Source organism: Ammospiza nelsoni, chromosome 2 (genome assembly GCF_027579445.1).
Source record: "Ammospiza nelsoni isolate bAmmNel1 chromosome 2, bAmmNel1.pri, whole genome shotgun sequence".
Classification (NCBI taxonomy): Eukaryota; Metazoa; Chordata; class Aves; order Passeriformes; family Passerellidae; genus Ammospiza; species Ammospiza nelsoni.
Window position 1 is genome coordinate 115,592,786 of NC_080634.1, and position 21,668 is coordinate 115,614,453.

The 21,668-nt window shown below is 43.9% G+C and overlaps 1 protein-coding gene across 1 annotated transcript; it reads left to right on the top strand.

Moving 5' to 3' along the window:
* The first annotated feature begins 787 nt into the window (after positions 1-787).
* On the top strand, positions 788-20,366 carry ZBTB21 (zinc finger and BTB domain containing 21). The gene is made up of 2 exons (XM_059493554.1): positions 788-989; positions 12,180-20,366. The coding sequence occupies exon 2, from the start codon at positions 12,193-12,195 to the stop codon at positions 15,367-15,369; it is 3,177 nt and encodes a 1,058-aa protein (XP_059349537.1). The 5' UTR covers positions 788-989; positions 12,180-12,192; the 3' UTR covers positions 15,370-20,366.
* The last annotated feature ends 1,302 nt before the right edge of the window (positions 20,367-21,668 follow it).

Consider the following 21,668-nt stretch of genomic DNA (forward strand, 5'->3'; position numbering starts at 1 on the left):
GGGGGACAATGGGTGGCTTTTGAGTGGGGCAGGAGTGGCTTTTGAGGGGGACAGTGGGTGGCTTTTGAGGGACATTGGGTGGTTTTTGAGGGGTTCATTGGGTAGTGAATGCGATATTGGGTGACTTGGGGGACTTGGTGTCTTTTGATGGGGACAGTGGTGGCTTTTGAGGGGGACAGAAATGTCAGGGGTCGGGGGGTTGCTTGTGAGAGACACAGTGCGCGGCACTAGGCACGGTGCTTCTTCACAGACCACACTGGGCCTTACTCCTACACCCAAAAAACTCCAATAATAATAACAATAATCACCACAATAAAACCTCACGACGAAACAAGTACAAATGTCGGTGAATCGCGCACTAACGCGGCACGCGGGTTCCCCTCACACCCCCAGCACGCAGGCGGGGGGGGGCGGTGGGTGCGGGTTACCAAAGCGGCACCTCCCGAACCCCTCTGTGCCCCGCCACACGGACCCGTCCCTCCGTGCGTGTGTGTCCCCTCCTTGTGTGTCCCCCGTGTGTGTGTCCCCTCTGTGTGTGTGTGTGTCCCCTCCGTGTGTGTGCGTCCCCCGTGCCGGGCCACCCCCACCCGCGCGGCGGCGGCTGCCTCAGTTTCCCTGCAGCGGGGCGGGCTGAGGGCGGCGGCCGTGGCGCTGCGGGCGGTGCTGCCCGCGCTGGAAGGCGGCCGGCCGGGCGGGCTGTCGGTCGGTCTGTCAGTCGGTCGGTCGGGGAATCCCCGCTCCATTTCCCCGTTTCCCCCCGCCGTCTCCCTCCCCCCCGCCGCGCCGCCCCCTCGCCCCCCGCTCCCCCCCGGCCCGGCCAATCGCGGCGCCGCGCACGTGACGAGCGCTCCCCGCGATGACCTCATCCCTCGGTTGTGGGATGACGTCAAATTCAAGATGGATGGAATCACGGCGGCGGCGGCGGCAGCGCGGGCTGAGCCCTGAGCGGCGGCGCCGAGGGGGGCGAGCAGGGGGGGGCGGCGGACAGGGTGAGTAGCGCCCGCGTGTCGCGCCCGTCCCGGGGGCTGCCCGCGCCGCGCGGGTCTCCCCGCGCACAAATCCGTCTTTTCCTGACGTAACTCTGAGGTGGTTTTTTTTTCCCTTTTTTTTTTTTTTTTTTTCCTCTTTCCTCCTTCCCCCCCCCCCCCTTCCTCCACCGAGCGGGGATGCGGCTGCCGCGCGCATGCGCCGGTTACGAAACTCTTCCCCCCGTCCTTGGCGGGGCGCGGCGCAGGCGCCCGGAGCGGGCGGGAGCTGCCCGCGGCCGCCGCCGCCACATCGCCCGCCCCGCCCGGGCCCGAGCCCCGAGGGGGAGGCGCGGGGGAAGCGCTCAGGGCGCATGAGCGCGGCCGGCAGCGATGGAAGGAAGGAAGGATGGATGGAAGGAAGGCGGGGAGAGGCGGGTCGGGAGCGGAGAGGGGGGAGCGGGAAGAGGCGCGCCGCTCTCCGGCTTCTTGGGGCTGCGGCGCCTCAGGAGCCCGTTACCCGCTGCAGCGGGGCGTGAGGGCCGCGAGGGTCCGGCCGCCGCAGGGCGTGAGGGACCGGTGGTGTGAGGGATAGCAGGCACCGGTGGTGACAAGGAGCGGCCGCCCGAGCGGTGTGAGGGACCAGCGCTTCCCCCTCCTCTGCCGGCGGCGGCTCCGGGCTGTGCCCCCGCTGCCATCCGAGCTCTAGAACGAGAGAGGCGCCGGGAGGGCCGTGACTCGGGGGTGCCGCGGCTCCTCCCCGGGGTGTCTGGAAGGGAGACGCGTTTCATCTCCCCCAGCGAGGTCCCCGCGTGTCAGTGCAGGCAGGTACCGAACCTCGTCAATGTCTGTCAGTCTAGAGAGGGGAGGTGTCCGAGGATGGGGTCCGGTAATGCTGGGACCCGATGCACACACATTCCGCCTCAACATAAGAACTTTGCTGTGCAGTGACAGAGCCCTGCACAGATTGCCCAGAGAGGCTGTGGAGTCTCGCTGGAGCTATTCCAGAGCCGTGTGGACACAATCCTGTGCTGTGTGCTCTGGGATCCTACTGGAGCAGGGAGGTTGGACCTGGTGACCCACTGTGGCCCCTTCCAGCCTGACCATTCTGTGGGTCTCTAAACAAAGCGTGGCTTTGCTACTCCGAGCTGGATTATTCATCAGCAGGATGAAGCATATTTCACAGTCCGGTGGGGAAATCCTCAGTGGTGGGCTGTGCAGAAAGTTGTGGAAGGTGTTTTACCTGCTCACAGCTGTCAGAAAGAATTTTGCTATAATCCTCTGCTGATCTTATGTTCAGATTGGATGAGGCTCGTGTAAATAAACAGAAGAAAAACTTCAAGGAGTTACTGTTAGACAGGAAATAATTGTAGAATGTGTGTGTACTGAGTAAGCCCATCTTAATAATTAAATAGCAATGGCTTTAGTAGCTCTTCCTTTTTTTTGTAGTTGGGACTCCCAGTGGAAGTAAGAGGTAGGTAGGCTGTACATAACTACAGAAGAGATTGTGATGAATTACACAATCACAGAGTAATTGTGAATACACTGACTATCTTGTAGTTAAATTTAAATTAATACTTTATGCTTAGATAAATTAATGTGAAACTAGATTTTTTTTAAAGATGTATTTTTGTACAGGAAGTCTTTTTGATATTAAATCAGGAGTAGTCAATGCACACTGCAGGTAAATCTAGTACTGTTTTATGTGTAGGTTTAGTGTTCTGTTCTGACTTTGCTCAAACTGACAAAGTGCTCTGACTAAAATTTTCCACCAGCATTATGCTGATCCTCTTGAGGGGAAGTTTGGAGCAAATTTAAGCAACTGTTTTTATAAACCCTGTTAAGCAAAAAACCCCGAATTATGTGGCCGTCTCTTGGGTGGAGGGGATCAGCATCCCATTCTCTCAGATGTGTGTTTCACCCATATGCTGCAGAGAATATTTTGTTTACCTGTGGAAAATCCACCCATCCTGACTGGATTGTGACCATTTCAGGAGCTGTCATTTACATGTTCTCAGTAGGGGCTTGCAGGGAGGTGTCACAAATGAGAACCTCTGGAGTTTTCACCATTTGTGAGCTCCCCTGATTCTGCTTCAGTGTTCAAGGTACCTTATCCTTTAGAACACCTTAGCATTCTTAGTGAATATAAAGCAGGCAGCAGCTTTTAGGAAGTTCCCAAAGTCCTTTTAGTGCTGTACATTCAGTGATAAACGTGAACTTTTGTGCCTCCTGTTCCCCTGTATAGGTTCCAAGTGCCAGGGTGATTCTGTGCCACGTCCATCTCACACTGAGAACCCCCTGGATCAGTACAAGCTGGATATTTCTGACAAATTAACTTTTCTGAACTCATGGGTGTTTTGTGTGTGATGCTGGAGAATATTTGCACACAGAATTAAGTGCTCTGATCATCTGGCTTGGTGACTCTTTACTCAATATTAGTTGACTCTTTACTCAATATTATTGTGGCTTGATCACACTTTACTCAATATTAGTTCCGGGCAGACCAACCTTTGGATTTAAGAGGACTTGGCAGAAAGCCTTGAGCTTTCCTGCTGTATTGAAGCTGTTTTGTTTTGAGCTTCAGGATGTGAAGCAGTTTCTGTTAAAAAACAACCCTCTGGAGCTTTCAGGGTTTTGAAATTTGCTTTATCTGCAAAAGGGTGATAACTGCAGAGTGTGACCGAGTGTGGACTCGCAGGGGAGAGGAAGCTGAGCTGTAATCAGCACAAGGTTTGCTCTGCTCTGGGAGGGGCTGTGCTCTGAGTCACATGCTGCAGTTGCAACAATTTCTGCTCTCATTAAACTTTTGAGCAACTGAGCTCCTTCATTTTGAAATCTGTCTCATGTAATGATCTGAGATCCTCAGAAAGCAACAAAAGTCTTCAGAAGCAGCAAAGTCATGGAGAGACTGCAACATGCCCTGATTTAAAATAGCCGTCCTGTGCAGGGGGGGTTTCCTTCCCAAATATTTGTTGTAGTTTAATATTAGTCTTTGTACTGTAGTGTTTCCATTTTTTTCCTGATAATATTAAAGACATCAGTTCTCTTATATTTTCTTTCAATCAGCAGTGAAATAAAAAGAAATTTGTTGTCTTTTCTTATTGACTGCTTTTTGCTGTTCTGGAACAGTTCAGGCATGTTTTGTGAACAAGGAAAGAAAGTGTTGGGCGAGTCTTCAATATTCCTAAACTCCTTCCATCCCCATCAGTTCATCAATCTTGCTGTCTATCACAAATATAAGTTTTGAAATCCCCTGGTTGATTGTTGAGAGGTTTTTTTCTTTGAGGTGCTGTGAAACACCACATCCTCCTTGTGCAAATTCTCTCCATGCGCTCTGTGATAAGAAGACATGAAAAATCCTTTGTCCAAATACTTATTTTTTTAAATGCAACAAAACTTTTCCTTTGTATACAACTAAATTGCATTCTTTGGGGAAAGGAGAAACATTTTTCCCTTTTTTGTCTGGCAGCATTAATCTCCTCATCCAAGGTTGATCCTACCTCAGTACTGAAGAGTGTGAGTAACATTGAGGTTGCCATTCATTCTCACCAGCCTCTGACAAGCTGTGGTTACTGCAGGGAGTTCTGGCTCAGGGCACCGTGAGTGTCCCCTCCACCCCCTCACAGTCTGCTCTGGACACATTTGTGAGTATCTCCAGAGCCCTTCTAAAAAACAGAGTACTTGGGACAGCAAAAGTGCCTCACAAAGCCCCTTTTAATGCCAATTAAGAGCCATGGAAGGAAAAGCAGCAGAGTTACAGTGATTTCTGATCCCTGCCACACTCTGCCATAACCAAAGGGAATTTGTTTACTCTGTACCAAGACATAACTGAGTACAGTCCTTCAGCTGTTGAGGTTAAGGGCCAGATTTCCTGGAATTCCAGTAAAAATATGGCCATCTCAATTCTCATAAATCCTTTTGGGGAGTAAAGATATAAAAATACAGTGCTCTTGTTCATGGAGCTGGATTTTTAAATTAATTTTTTTAACTATATAAGACATTGCCTACCTTCAGTTGCTTGTGGACTGTAATAAACTGAAAATCTCCCACATGCTATTCATGGGATTGTAAATCTCTTAAGGTAAAACTCAGCTAAAATTGCTGTTGTCTTTCCTGAGTCATCTTCCCAGTATCTTGGCCAGAATCAGTGATGGCTGAATGACATTTCTTTTGGATCCATTCAGTGGGAGGATGATACCTGCATTCCTTGAATCATAAATGTCTCACTGGGAATTTTTTAGGCTCAGCATTTTTTTTAATATATTCTGCAATCTTTTATATTCTGCATTTTCAGATTAAATGTATGACTTTTCCCCCTCATGTCTCATTTCCTTAAAGAAACCTTAGTGTAAACACTATTCTGTTGATAGAAAAGTACCTTACAGGGATGTGTGGCTTCTCTTCCCATCCAAAATACACTGTGCCTGTAAAAAGCACCATTATAGTCATAGAAATATGACCACAATTAGGGTTTGTCATGTTTATTACACTAGCAAAATTAAAAGTTGTATGTTGATAACTTTTTAATGTGAATTAGGCCAGTTAATGTGTCTCATCTGGTAAAGCAGATGATTGAATATTACTCCATTTGATAAGTATATCTCATCATTGCAAATAAAACAATAAAATCAATGTGTAGAAATAGTACAAGTGAACACATTTGGTCTGCAATTCTTCAAATTTCATGCATCTCTTTGCAAAAATGACAAATATTTCTGGAGATGAGATTACTGTAGGTGTTTAAATCTGATGGCCATCAAGCCTTTCAGACTTGTCCCATCAGAGACTTTATTTGCAACATTACAAAGCAAACGTTGCTTTGTATTTTGCGTTACAAAACAAACATTTCAAGGGAATGAAAGATGAAGAACTCCTAGGGAAAGCTGTTTTTAACTTTTTAATATTTTGTTTTAGTTTACAGCAATTTGGAGGCTGAGTTACGCACCTTTTAGTCGAGTCACGGAGGCCAGGACAAATAACAAATTGTGTTTGATGTGACTGAATCTTCACTAAATGTTTCAGGAAGAGCTTTGAGAGCTCCCAGGCAGCATTTCCGTGCCCTGTCCCTTCCATCCTGTCACTGGCTGCTCCTTGCAGGAGCCATCCCTCCTCAGACTGCTCCAGGATGAAATTGCACCCTGAGCTGCTGCTGGGTTGTAAACAAGAATGGCAATGACAAGAGGAGCTTTGTGCGCTGAAATTCTGTAGTTTGCCGCACGTCAGGGGGAGCTATTTTAAGTGTCAGAACGTGCAACTGAGGCTGTGATCTGAATGTGAAAAGTAGCCTCTCATTTCTGAGTCACTTTCATGTCTGTGTCAGGTTAGCTGCTAATTATCTGTCTAGAGCTAGGGCAAAATAGACTGCAGAATATTCAAACTGAAAGGAGGTTCAGATTAGATATTAGAAGAAAATTCTTTACTGTGAGGGTGGTGAGGCACTGACACAGATTGATTGCCTCATCTCTGGAAGTGTTCAAGGCCAGGTTGGATGGGGCTCTGAGGAGCCTGGTCTGTGCCCATGGCAGGGGGTTGGATGATCCTTAAGGTCCCTTCCCAAACCATTCTGTAAATCTGTGATTATAAAATTTCTTCTTTTTCTCTCTCTAAATTTCTGCTTTTATATGTGTGGAGGATAAATAGGTAGAAACTAGTCCATCAATTTCACACACTGGCAAGCATGTTATTAATCTGATTTTATGCCTGTCTTCGTGCCAGTGAGTCTCTCTGTGCTGCTGACCTATTGGAAATGAGAAACGTTTGTCTTCATGGAGAGTTCACAGTGCTGTCTGCAGGGGAAAACAGCCTCAGCAGTGAGATCTCATTTCATTACATCCAGCAAGACAGAACCCCCAAACATGCAGCAAGAGATTATTGAAGTATTTAGGTAGAAAAATACTCTAGAAATGCAAACAATATTGCTGTGTGGGTTTGCAGCTTTTACCTACAGATTTTGGGGGTGTATAGGGAGATGTGCAAATCTCTATGTGCTGTGGAAGAGTATCTGTGTTGCAAAGGCTGTTGATGGGAGAAGAGACATTTTATAAATTGTTGTCAAATTCAAATCATAAAATCCAGCAGAGAGTCCTTGAGTAGAAGCTTAAGCAGTGGAGGTTCCTTTTTCATCTGGACTTGTGACAGACGAGTAAGGGACCTTTCTACTCTTCTGGTGTCTAAAACAGCACCAGAATTGTCAGAGCCATCAGATCCTCAGCAAAGCACTCAAATGAATGCAACATTCTGCATTTTGCAGGGGATGCTGCAGGAAGTCACTTGTACTTTTGGGCTGAGTCTTATAATCCACATGTCTTTGCTTTCTTTAGTGGATTTGTCCCTTCCGTGCTTCTTGTGTGTTTTCCCTGTTTAAACCTGTTCAGTGTCTGTCTCTTCTGTGTGTTTCCTCCTCCATCCTTGTATTCTCTGCTTCCCCCTGCACTTCTTGCAGCCCTGGCACCTCCTTGCTGCAATGTTGCATCTCAGGGAGGGTTTCAGAACATCCTCTTTCCCCTCCCCCTCAGCACACTGTTAATGGAGCTTCACTGACAGGGATTTCCTTATGGTGGAAGTCAGAAAGCATCATCAACATCTCTTCGTTGCTCATGTATTTGAGGGTGCAGCTTCCACTGGAACCCCACATAAATATCTGCCTGATTCTGTCTGGGATGTTCCAGCTGTAAAGTTGGTGGCTCTGTTGTTTCTAAAGGTGACATTTCAGATGGAGGAAGCTGATGGAACAAAGGATGGGCAGGTGCCTGGCTCCTCTTGCTGGAACCCTGGTGCTCATTTGACCTCTCAGTGAGCTGATTAAGCTGCCTATCCTAGAAAATAGCAAACAGATGTAAAATTCTGGAATTATTTTATTTATTTTTGTTCCCTGCCTAATTTTAAGGAGTTGAATTAACTTACTGGGAGATCAAATAAGCAGAGCTGGTGAAAGGAAGGGGAGAGAAGCACAGGGCTGGGAGAAGATGTGAGAGTAAGGAACAGAGGAAAGGAAGGGGAGCTGCCACTTCGAAGGGAGGTTGCTGTTGAAGATCCATAAACTCTTGGGCCTAAGATTAAGCTTTTTCACCCTTCCCTTGTGAAGAGCTCTCCTGAGATTTCTTTTATTTTACAAAAGTTATTTTGAAATAGTGGAGGCATCTTTTTCTGTCCTTGTTCAAAGTATAAAATAAAAACAATGTTATACCAAATGGCACTTAGGCTTTTGAAATCTAGTTTTCTGAGATCAGTGGAGGGCTGTTGAAGGAGGGAATTAGAGGCTGGAGCATCTCTTTTACAGGGAATTGAAATCTAGTTTTCTGAGATCAGTGGAGGGCTGTTGAAGGAGGGAATTAGAGGCTGGAGCGTCTCTTTTACAGGGAAAGGCTCAGGGAGCTGGGCCTGTTCAACCTGGAGAAGGTATGACTGTGAGGGCACCTCATTAATATATATAAATATCTAAAGGGGCAGTGGCAGGAGGTGGGCAGGCTCTGCTCTGTGGTGCCCAGAAACAGGACAAGAGGGAATGGGCAGAACTGATGCCCATGAAGTTCCACCTGAACATGAGGAAGAACTTCTTCCCTGTGCAGTGACAGAACTGGGACAGATTGCCCAGAGAGGCTGTGGAGTCTCCCTCCCCCTCTGGAGCTATTCCAGAACCATCTGCACACAATCCTGTGCTGTGTGCTCTGGGATCCTGCTGGAGCAGGGGGTTGGACCTGGTGACCCCCTGTGCTCCCTTCCAGCCTGACCCATCTGTGATTCTGTGCAGGCTGACACTAAAATCTCTTCTTGGCTTCACAAAGGTTCCTGCTGCACTGGCCCATCCTGGGTCAGGAGTCTGAGTTTAGTCACTGCTCCTCCTGAGGACCAGCAGCTGCTGTGGCATGAGGCAGCTGCCACCACCCTGTGGGACATTTCCTGATGTGCTCCTGCTGTTTCCATGATGTCACCTGAACATCATGGAACAAAAGAAGAAAGCTTTGTTTCCAGTCAGTAGTGAAGGTGGCTGGAAAAAAAAGGGTTAGAGAGAATAAAAGCAGATTATCTGGAGGAAAGATCTGAGGTAGCTAATCACAAAACAATCTACAGGTGAGCAGTAGGAGTACTCAAACACCTGGAACCAAATCTGGTGTTTCAGGAGACTGCCAGAGTTGTGTATCTACGCAAGCTTGTGTGGGGCTCAGCACAGGCAGCCAGGCACTGGCTTTGGGGACCCAGTTCTTGTCTCCTGTGGCTGTTCCTACTGCTGCCTCTTCAGTTATGCCAATGCAGTAGTTCCTGATGTGGTTCACTATAAAAATCAACCAGCATTTGAAAAGAAATAATGTTGGGTGTTTATTTATTGTCTGTTCTGCTACGTCATATGGGCCTGCAAATATTTGTACTGGCACAGCTGAAGGAGGAGTGACCTGCAGTGTGCAGGTAAGGTGAACACAAGAGAGCAGGGATGACTTGGATCAACTTTGTTATTGAAAATTATTCCTGTACTACAATTTTAACACATTGACTCGGGTATTCTTTGGGTTGATTTTTTTTTCTACTTCTAAATATTTCAGGCTTTCACATGATCTGGGTAAATGTCTTAAAATGGCTCTGTGAAACAGTTCTGGTGGTTTTGTGCTATTGTTTGTTTAATTTCTGCCTGTTGTGTCTAAAGGCTATTAAGCTGAAAGTCAAGCCCTTGAATTAGGAAATACCAGGATTAAAGCTGCCTTTGGAGGATTGATTTGGTCCTTTGCCATTTGTGTGCGTTGCAGCCTTGGTTACTGTTAAAGTGACAGAGTTAAATTGCACCCTGAGTGACTGCAGGGATGTTTGTGTCTGCGGTGTTTCATGGGATGAATTGAAGTTGTTGTAGGAATGAAGAAGGAAACTGTGGCCAGCAGGATGGGTGACTGCTGGATTCTGCTTTAGTCCTGCAGATTTTACACCACTCTCTACTGGTTACACTGCACTGCTGGGTTATGTGGGCAGAGGGACACATAGTAATTACATGGTGTTTACTCTGCCAGTTTGAAAAACACAAGGGCAAAGCAGATTAAAATGAAAGATCTTAAAATATTTCAAAACATTTGACTAATACTCTGTTTCCACTGTGTCCTTGAAGTGTGGGTTGTGCAGCAGCTTCTCTTGGGTGTCTCATCACCACAGTTAAAGTTTCCTAAGCTCTGTTATCTGTTACCTCCATTTACCTTCTGCAGCTTGCATCCCAGAGGAATCACTTGAGTTTGCAAATTCACTTTCTTCCAGGTGAAGGGAAAGATGTTCTCCTGGAGCACTTAAAACTCTGTAATTGTTAATGGGTGATCAGACCATGAAACTGGACTGGGGCCAGCCACACTCTGCCACTTTAAATTGCAGTGGCATCCACAAAGGAGGAGGGCAATGAACCACCATCCTCACACCCCCACCTCCATCCTCCCAGTGTTCTTCAGTAAAACATAGAAAGCAAAGCAAACCAGATTGCTTTCTCAATTTGAGATTGACTGCACTGCTTTTTATAGATGGAGGTGTGGGGGAATTATTCATTATAGCTATCGAAGGTGAATTAAGGATAAATTAGTGTTTATGAAATGACACTGCAAGGCACTGAAATACAAAGTAAAGACTGATCTGGTGAGGAAGCAGCATTCTGGTTGTGCTGTTGCCATGTCACTATGAACTCATTTGGTACTTTTAGGTACTTTTAGCTCAGTCCTTGATATGATCAGTGCCCTGAGACACTGCATGCAGCATCCTTGATGTCATTTCTCAATAATACCAATTCAGACTTTGATCACTTATACTGATTAGTTTTAAGATTTACCATCCTCATTTGTTAACCATGGGGTTGTAGCTTCTCAGTACTGTTTTGTTATTTTGATAAACTTTACAGTTCTGCTTGTAAGCTGGTGAACAGAGAAATCTTTTTGTTGTAGTTGCATATATCATGTACAAATGAAACTAAAAAGTAGTTTCTCAAATCAGCTGTAAAAGTAAGAGAATTGCTTTTAATAGATCCTGATTTGTTTTACAACCACCATGGAGGTAGTGTAGAGAGTGTCCATGAAAAAAATAAGAGAATTTAATATTGTTGATTTCTCTATGTGTGTTCTTGTGCACAGATACATAAATTACAGCTCCTGCCACTGAATTAATTTGTTTAACTTAAAACCTGGTTATCTTCTTTTGTTAAGCTCTCATCAGGAGCAGTATAGTGAGTTATCAAGACATATCCAGTATGGAATGGGCTGTGTTTTGAAGCACATGGATCATGGAGATTTCTGCACTGCAGCTTAATTTGTCCTTATTGTACTCTTGGATGCAGCCAAGGGTAACTGTTCCTCAGATATATGGGTTGTGGGCATAAAGTGCTCTAATGCTAATGAATGAAAAGGGGATTTCAGTTCTCTGATTGCTTTTCATCCTGAGCAAAGCAATGCAGGGGTACTTCAGTGAAAACTGACATTTCCCAGAAACCAGATCCTGGTTTTCGAAAATCCCATTTCCCAGAATCCAGTGCAGTTTGAAGTGGCACATACAGTTAGAAGTAGATATTAACAGCACTTATTAAGCATAAGTAAACCTGATGAATTCAGATTACAGACAATAATGCTGTTTCCTTCTCCCTTCCCAGTATTAATGCCCTTTCCATCATCCTATTAAAAGTGACAACAAACCCCCCTAAATTTGTGTAGTCAGCAGGAGGCTGTCAGGGTTGCTTAGCCTCAGAAAGGTGAATTGCTATCTAAGGACTAAGCTTTATATACATGATCCAAGAGTCCAGAGTTTATCAATCCAGTTGTCAAGATAGATCTTTATAAAGCTGAAGCAGAGAAAGAGATGATCAAGAGTGAAATGCTTGAACTGTTCCTCCCTGTAAGAGAGGTGTATTACATGAAGAGAACACAGCCCATCCATCCATCCATCCATCCATCCATCCATCCATCCATCCATCCATCCATCCATCCATCCATCCCTCCCCCAGTTAGTTAGGTGCAATATCCTTGGTGTAAGATTAGCAATTAAAAGGATTTTTGAAAGTGGGCAGATAAGCTGGTTCTTCCCATGGCTGTGCTTTTTTGGAGCTAACAGTGGTGTTTCATTCCCAAGCCTTTCCTCCACACAAGCTGTTTCTTCAATCACGGTTTGGTGGTGGTTTAGCCAGTTTATAAAGCACAGGAGATGTGTTTACTTTGTCTCTAACAGTTCATATAAGGCAACCTACAGCTTGTTGTTGTTGTTCTTTTCCAGGGACACCAGAATCATGGAGGGGCTCTTGCATTACATAAATCCAGCACATGCCATTTCCCTGCTGAGCACCCTGAACGAGGAGCGTCTCAAGGGACAGCTGTGTGACGTTGTGCTGATTGTAGGAGACCAGAAATTCCGAGCTCATAAGAATGTTCTGGCTGCCAGCAGTGAATATTTCCAGACTCTGTTCACAAATAAGGAGAATGAGTCTCAGTCAGTGTTTCAGCTTGACTTTTGTGAGCCAGATGCTTTTGATAATGTGTTGAACTACATTTATTCTTCATCCTTGTTCATTGAGAAAGGCAGCCTCGCAGCTGTGCAAGAACTGGGCTACAGCCTTGGAATATCTTTTCTTACAAACATTGTTTCCAAGAGTCCTCAAGCTCCTTTTCCTTCTTGTCCTATGAAAAAAATACTCTACCAAGATGAAGATGAAAGTAGTTCTCAGAAGAGAAGTGTCATTGTCTGTCAGAACAGAATTGAAGCACAAGCAAAAAGCATAAATCAAACACAGCACGACTTAAGCCATACTCCTAAACCTTCACCCTCTGTGGCTGTCAAAGCTGGCAGCAGACCACAGGTAACAAAACCAACTGAAACCCTTCACAACTTATCACTGACTGAAAGGAGGTGGCTGAAAGAAAGCCCTGTGAGCTATACAAAGGTTCATGAAACTTCTGGAACTGTGGAGGATCAGAGCAGAGGTGCTTTAGTGAAAAGGAACATGGTGCTGCCTCAGATGTCTTTGGCAGAGAAAGAGATGGCAAGCGGCGAGCCAGGAAGCAGCGCTCAGCTTCTGAGAGGAAAAGTTGCAGAGATGTCATTGAAAAGACCACGTCCACCGGTCTTGTCTCTGCGGGGGGCAGCGGAATCCACGTTTCTGTTGCGAGAGGCAGGAAAAGGAAATGGTCAAGGGGAAGACAGGAATTTGCTCTACTACTCCAAGTTAGGGCTGGTAATCCCATCTAGTGGGTCTGGCCCAGAAAACCAAAGTATTGACAGAAGTGGGCCCCTTGTAAAAAGTCTCCTTCGAAGGTCACTGTCCATGGATAGCCAGGTTCCTATTTACTCACCTTCTGTTGACCTAAAACCTGCACATGTATCCTCGTGCTCCTCACCAGGAACTAACGATTCCCAGAAGACATTTAACGTTGCATCCCAAAAGTCATCCTCAAAAGAGTCATCGGAGAAGTCGGCCTTGGATGAGAAGCCACAGGTAATACACCCACATCGCCTTAGGTCTTTCAGTGCCTCTCAGACAACGGATCGGGAGGTGGCTTCCCCTCTCTCGGAGGTGAGGATCAAAACTGAGCCCAGCAGTCCCCTCTCAGATCCTGCTGACATCATCCGAGTCACGGTGGGTGATGCTGCAGCATCGGCAAACAAAGACTTTGCTTTTAAAACTGAGGATGATCGTAAGGAACCAAGCAGACTTCCAGCCAAAAGGAGGTTCCAGGATGATAGGAGGCCACCATTCAAGAAGCTGAAGGCGGATGAGCAGGGTTCTCCTGGCTCAGAAGAGAACTTTGAGGAAGGCTCGAGCCCCACGCACCTTGATGCCGATTTCCCTGATTCTGATGTCAGCAAAGATGAATACAGTGAGATGGAAGAAGCAAGACCAAATAAAAAATTTAAATGTAAACACTGCCTTAAAATTTTCAGATCAACAGCAGGTCTTCATCGCCATGTTAACATGTATCACAATCCAGAGAAGCCCTATGCTTGTGATATCTGCCACAAGAGATTCCACACCAATTTCAAAGTGTGGACGCACTGCCAGACCCAGCATGGAATCGTGAAGAATCCCTCACCAGCTTCCAGTTCACACGCCCTTTTGGATGAAAAATTCCAAAGAAAACTGATCGATATAGTGAGGGAGAGAGAAATCAAAAAAGCTCTGATTGTGAAACTGAGACGTGGCAAGCAGAGCTTTCAGGGCCAGTCGGCTTCCCAAGCACAACAAGTCATCAAAAGGAATTTAAGGTCAAGAACCAAAGGAGCCTATATTTGTACCTACTGTGGGAAAGCTTATCGTTTCCTCTCCCAGTTCAAACAGCACATAAAAATGCACCCTGGGGAGAAGCCCATTGGAGGGAATAAGGCTCCTAAGCAGAAAGATCACATCCATATTGAAAACCCAGTGGAAAACAAGGAGGTTTATCAGTGCCGTCTCTGCAATGCCAAGCTCTCCTCACTGATTGAACAGGGAAACCACGAGCGACTCTGTAGGAACGCCACTGTCTGTCCTTACTGCAGCCTTAGGTTTTCTTCTCCAGAGCTGAAGCACGAGCATGAGAGCAAGTGTGAGTACAAGAAGCTGACTTGCCTTGAGTGCATGCGCACCTTCAAATCATCCTTCAGCATCTGGCGCCATCAGGTTGAAGTTCACAATCAGAACACAATGGCTCCATCAGAGAACTTCTCTTTGCCCCTCATGGATCACAATGGAGAGGTGACCAGTTCCTCACGGCTGCCTCCGCAGTCGGAATCCAATAAAATGAACAATTTTGTTGCTGCAAAGGAGGACGGCGTGTTCAGCGATTCGTCAGAACAAATCAATTTTGATTCTGAAGACTCTTCATGCCTGCCTGAAGACTTAAGTGTTTCCAAGCAGTTTAAAATCCAGATCAAAGAAGAGCCTGCAGATGACATAGAGGACGAGATCACCGAAACGAGCAGGGAACCCAAGGACGTAGTCTCCAAGAAAGATCCCAGTTTGTGGCCCTGTGAGAAGTGTGGGAAGATTTTCACCTTGCGCAAGCAGCTGGAGCGGCACCAGGAGCTCCTGTGCTCGGTGAAGCCCTTCATCTGCCACGTGTGCAACAAGGCCTTCCGAACCAATTTCCGCCTCTGGAGCCACTTCCAGTCTCACATGTCCCAGGCTGCAGAGGAGTCCACGAATAAAGAGCCTGAGATATGTCCACCAGCTAACTCCCCATCACCCCCACCCTTACCCCCACCCCCTCCTCTGCCCAAAATCCAGCCTCTGGAGCCCGACAGCCCCACGGGCCTGCCGGAGAGCTCGGGTACTACTGAGAAGCTGTTCGTGCCGCAGGAGTCGGACACGCTCTTCTACCACGCGCCGCCACTCTCGGCCATCACCTTCAAGAGACAGTACATGTGCAAACTCTGCCACAGGACTTTCAAAACAGCTTTCAGCCTCTGGAGCCACGAACAGACACACAATTAGCTTTAAGAGAAGCCTTGCAGAGCTGGTTTGGGGGGGCTGTGTTGAGGATCTCAGAGGCCTGCTACATGGACTACGAATTTGGGAGGATCAAAAGGATGGTGATGATGATGGAAAATCTGGAATTTGTGATGCTGCTTGGATTTGAAGATTAGGGAAAATTATAACTTGGTTAGTAGGTAGAAAGCAGAGTAATTTAAAATATTGTGGTCTGGGATCTAATAGTAAGAGAATAAATTTTATTTTATTTCATTTGACACTGAAATACAATTGCATCTGGATTGTATGCATGGATCTTCATCCCGTGATGTTGGTGTGTGCGTGTGTATTATATATAAAGTTACATATTAAATGAAAGAGAAACAACAATTTGGATTCTAACTGTGAGTGTGAAGGTTCTACTTATAGTAGTGAAATACTGTAACCAACATTATAATGTGTTTTTCCAAAAGAAACCCACACACACAAGCTCCATGTAAGTGGTTGCCACGCACTGGCAGTTTGGGAGGAAGTGGATGGAGTGTCTTGCTGTATTGACTTAGGTCTTAGAAACCTTTAGCAATAACAAATAAACCTCAAGTTTGAGTAATCTTGATGTTATTGGATACGAATGTTTGCTATTTTAAGGGAACATAGAATTGTTTTGTTGTTGTATGGAACTTGTGCAAATTAAAATAGAATCTAAAGTCAGCAATATTATTAAGATTTTATATAAGAAGTAGCAGCAAGCCTGCTTTCAGCCATTTAATTATAACTTTCTAAGGAAAATTGAGAGAGGGGGTACTTTGCTTTATATAATGTCCCAAAGACTAATTTCCTACAGATACTTGGGTAGCTGAAGTCATTGTGTAACAGCCATCATAATGCAAATGGTACTGTTTATAACATGAACTGAGGTTGAATGGATATCAGACAAGTTTCATAGTTTTGTTTCCACTATTTGTACAACTGTTTGTAATTTTAACTACAAAGGAATGTATAAATATTAAATCATCAAGCGAGAGCTCGTTAAGGGACAGAAGATGAGTTGTGTTTCTAAACACAAGTAATAAGCTCAGCCATGAAGTACAAAGATATGTTTTAACAAAACCTAAAAATGTAAATATTTATATAAACACCTGTATAAATGAAGAAGTATGTATTTGAAATTTGTATTAAGCGTACATATCCAGCTCAAAGCAGAGGAGAAAATCACACTACAATCACTGCATTTTATGGATACAATGCATATAGAGTAGTTCTTTCTGCTGCTTTACTCATATGTGACTGTGTTGCAATTTTCCAATTTGTTGAAAATTGTGGTAATAATGGGCTGCAGATATTCTGTGTGCTTCCATTATTTTACCTCAAATGGCAACTGGAGCATTTAGTGTAAGTAGGATCACACATATTTACCAGGAGCTATAGTAAGGGTCCAATTTTTTCTATAAGTCAAGGAAATATTTACCCAGAAGTAGGAGGTGAACCAACAGTGAGAAATTTATTTTGCTAGAATTTTAACTTAGTGGAGGGGTGGTGGGTTGGAGTGAACATAAATGATGCAAACTGTGTTTATGATCCTGACCAACGTTCCCCCTGCAGGGCTGGGAGAAGGGGGGTGTAATTCCAGCCTGCTGAGTCAGAGCCCAGTCTGTGTCCACTGAAACCAGCAGGAGTTTGGTCACCATTTCAGGGGGAGCAGGAGTGAGGCTTGAATTCCCTGTGTAACCATGTGTGTTGTTTCAGTATCCCAAGTTCAAAAGCTAAAATTGCAAGCTGATGCTGAGATTCAGCAAAATCAAGCACAAGTGTAACTCCTAAGAATCTGAGGATGGGCACCCTTAGGCACACACCAGATTTTTCTCAGTGAAAGCCAAGTGTGCCACCATTTTTTTTTTCCCAACAAATATTTAACTATTTTTCCTGTAAGTGAAGTTTGAAAGAATCAGCTCAGGATGGACCCCTGATTTTTTTCAGCTACCAAAAAATTGCAGTTTTAGTTTCAAGCCTCTTCTGCTTCGTTTTTCGTATGATCTAAAATTGCTACTAGACACCTCTGAAAGTAACATGTTGTTCCTTTTTGTCCTCTTTCAGGCAAACTGTGGCTGAGTTTGATTAGGCTAATTTGCTTGAGTATCAGTTAAACTCTTTCAGTGGCATTGCAGTTGAAACAAGGTACTTGCTTAATAGTGACATTTTCAGTTACTGACTTTTTTATTCCACCTAATAAAACCATAAATTTCTTTCTTACCAGAAACTATTTCAGAATAAAATGGTTATTGCACTTAAACCTGGTTTTAAAAATCAGAAAAACAAAAAGCCTTGCTAAGTACCCTTTATATATGTTTTAAAAAATCTGTGTGTATAAAATATGAACGTGTTTTTGTAGAATGGTTCCTAAGTTTTCCCCTGTGATTCTTCTGCACAACAGCCTGAAAGTTGAGCTACAGCCTTTTAAAATTCAGTGTGCTTTCTGAAGGAAGGTGGCAACCAGCTCAGCTGGGTCACAGCCACCTCACTTCCAGCTGGGATTCTGCTCTGTGCTATGGTGATAAATTCTACACACTTTAAATCAAAACCTTGTGCAACATCTTTGAAGAAACCCTAACCTTTTCCTAGTGTACTAGGTATTATAAAGAATCCATAAAATTTTTTTGGTCTAAGTAGCCTCCTAAGTTTTTCTTCAGTTGCTTTGGTTTTGAGGGGGTTTTTAAAGTTTTGTTTCCCACTTTGAGCGTGTTCTGTGTGATTATTATTATTTTATTTTTTTTTACATTTGGTTCCTGTTGTTTAGTAAAGGAATTCAGGATCTCTAAAATTTAAATATGAGATGTTTCTATAGCAGTTCTGGTTTTCTATTAGCTTTTATACAGTATCTTAAAAAGCCCTTGATAGAAGTGTTTATTTTGGAGGATATGGAATAAATATGCTTCCACTTATATAACTTTAATATATGTCTTAAAATTTAAATTATGGGAAAAAATGTTAGTTGCTTGTTTATAAATAAAGGTCTTTTGAAGAGTGTCTAGTTTGGCCACAGCCAAAATAAATGGCAAATTTATTGATGCAAAAGCCTGTTTTCATCATATTTTGTTTAATTTTATAGCTGTGTATTGAAGTGACAAAAAGTTAGAGGTCTTGTTAAATATAAAAAAGTGGTTTGCTTTTTTTTCTAAAATTTGTGACAGGAAAGTGCAGATGTTTTAATATATAGATTAGAATCTATAATTCTGTCCTTTTTTTGCTATTTTTATAACCTATCAGATAAATCTCAGAGAACTATCCTGCTTCAGTGGGAGTGGAAACTAGTGTTGCATTTCAGGGGAGCAGTGTTGAGCCATGAAATGTATTTTGGTTTGGGACTTTTTTTTCCTTTCAGGCACTGTGTTGGCAAAGCCTCTAAGCCTATCTTAAGTCCATTAAGATCAGTCTTATTTTGTTTTTTTTTTTTTTTCTTAAATTGTTCTGTGCAAGTTCTTTGCTGAATTGGGACCATGACCAACCTTGAAAGAGAGCAATGGCAGCAAAACCCAGGAGCCAGTGACAGAGCTGTCTCTGGTTTTGGGTTCTTGGTGAGGCAGAGTGAAACACCCCTGGCAGGTGATGGAGGAGGTAACCTGGTGAATGGGGTGAGCCCAGAGTTGGTATGGGCTGTTCCAAAAATGAGATGCTGCATTATCTGTGACCCCAAGCAGCTCTAAGAGGCAAGGCAGGAACATCCAGCAGGTTTTGTTGCCTGATTTTCATTTTCCCCAAGCTGGACACGTGGGTTTGCTCCAGAGCTCTGCGTGCTCTCTGTTGCTGTTCCAAGCTTCCAGTGTTAAACTGAGTTCCTCCCATGGGATAAGGACAGACTATGCCTAATTTCTTGGCTCTGACAGTGAGGCTGCAAATATCTGGCATGAGCCTGTAATCTGGCATGTGCCTATGCTGTTCAATAAAATTGTTTACATTTTCCTACCAGATTTAGGTAAAAATCAAAACAAGCTTAGGGGGTTGGTTTTTGTTGGAGTTTTTTTTTTTATCTGTTTGTTTTGGTTGGGGGTTTTTTTAGTGTTGCTGTTATTGAATCAGTGTTAAAATATTTTTTTCTGTTGTTGCTGAACACAGCCTGATAGTATTTTTAATGTTATTGATTCTTGTTTATTTAAAATGACTTGTGAAAAAACTGTACTGTAACTGCTCTAAGAAAAGGGACACTATCAAGAGAAAGGCTGGATACAAAAGATGAACATACCTGTATTGGAAATACTTTATATTAATAAATAATATTGAAGAATTTAAAAACAAATTGATTCATAACACTTGAGCTGCTTGGGCTTGAAAAACCTATTTTGGGCAGCCTCAGTTGTTGTGAGGATGTCTGAAAAATGTAACTGAATTCTGTGGGTTGAGCTGATTTTTCATGTTGCTTTTCCTCTCACTATTCCAGAATAAAGGACTCAATCCTTTTTTTTCCTTTTCCAGACTCTCAGTCACTATCTTTTAAAGACACAAGCTTCCCACTATTGCAGCAGCAGCTTTAATTCAGATAAGTACAGAAAAATCAGAACAAACCCTCTTTTTCAGCATTAAGTGCAAAATACACATAAAGTGCATATTGTAAGGCTTATTCTTGACAGTGTCCCTTTTTAAAAAGCAGGAAAATGGGATCACTTTAAGTGCTTGGGTACAGGGGAATAGTTTCCTACTAGAAATTGGAATTATCCAATATATTTTCTAGAGAGTTTTCGGGTTAGTTACACAAAATCACTTGTCATTTTAAAGGATTATAGAAGTAAGACAAGCAACTCTGGGTTTATAATCCTGTATACCTTATACATTCTATATCTGTTCAATACACCAGGATGGGTTTTTACTTTTTTTAGGACTGAGACTTAATAGCTTAAGGCAATTTTTTTCTTTAATGTAATGTAAATCCATTGCTGCTTTGTACAACTTTTTCTACTGTGTGTTTTCTTTACTTAGATCTTGACTAAGAAATGTTGACGTCCAATAAACTTACACTTTGTTTCTTTTGAGTCACTGTGTCTTCTACTGGAATCTCTTGGCAGAGGGTGTTGTTATTGTACAAACCATTGTGTCTGCAGGGTAGGAAGTGAGTTTGTAAGAGAGCATCTTTTGTTCTGTTTGTTGGATGTAAGTGCTACTTGTACATTGCTAAAATAATGGGGAGTTGTTTGTTTTAGTAAATGCCTCACTGAAGCTTTTACTGGAAAATACAGGAAAACCAACTGCTCCAGACAATCCCTTAAAAACTTGAGCACAGCCCAAATCCTGCTTCATGTGCAATCAGTGATTTGTGGGAGGAAGTGTCTCCATCTAAAACTGGACTGAACCAGATGTTTGAGAGGACACAGCAATGTTTCTGGTTTTACAGCACTCTCATCCAAAGCAGTTTTGCTGCATAAATGTCCCTCTTCAAAACCCTGTGTGGGGTTCACAGGGGTCCCAGGATGAGGGAAGAGACGAGGACCTGACTCCATGTTTCAGAAGGCTGATTTATTATTTTATGATATATATTATATTAACATGATATATTAAAACTATACTAAAAGAATAGAAGAAAGGATTTCATCAGAAGGCTAGCAAGCAAGAAGAAGAAAGGAATGACAACAAAAGCTTGTGTCTGAAAGTCCAAGACAGCTGACTGTGATTGGCCATTAATTAAAAAAAACCACATGAGACCAATCACAGATCCACCTGCATTCCACAGCAGCAGATGATCAATGTTTACATTTTGTTTCTGAGGCCTCTCAGCTTCTCAGGAGAAAAAGTCCTAAGGAAAGGATTTTTCAGAAAATATGGCTACAAAACCCTCTGTGTGGGAATGTAGCAGGTGGATTTCCATAAAGCAGAGAATGAGCTTTTTATCTTTTGGGAATGGGGTTTACTCAGTTCCTGTCTTCACACTAGGTGTGACCTGTCTTTGAGAACACTTAGGCCAGTTTTCTCAACTTCTTGCACTCCACATTTGCTGTCTTTTGCAGTTTTTTCCACATTTTTGCCTTGTGCAGTGTGGATGGACCCACAGACCAGTTTCACCCACATTTAACAGAGGAGACAAGGTCTCAAGAATTAATGTCCCACGAGTTTTGTGCAAATCCTTGCCTGGGTGTGGAGGAATGGTGTCAGTGGGACACCACAAATCCAGTGGGAAGGGTAAGGTTTGCACAGAGGATGTGCTGAGCACTCACCTGCACTTTTTACCCCAGCACTTGTCACTGTGTGTGTGCAGTGACCTCTGAGGACAGGACAGTGGCTCAGGTGGAACACAGGGCAGAGCTGCAGGACCAGCTGCTCTGCCAAACATTTGGATCAGG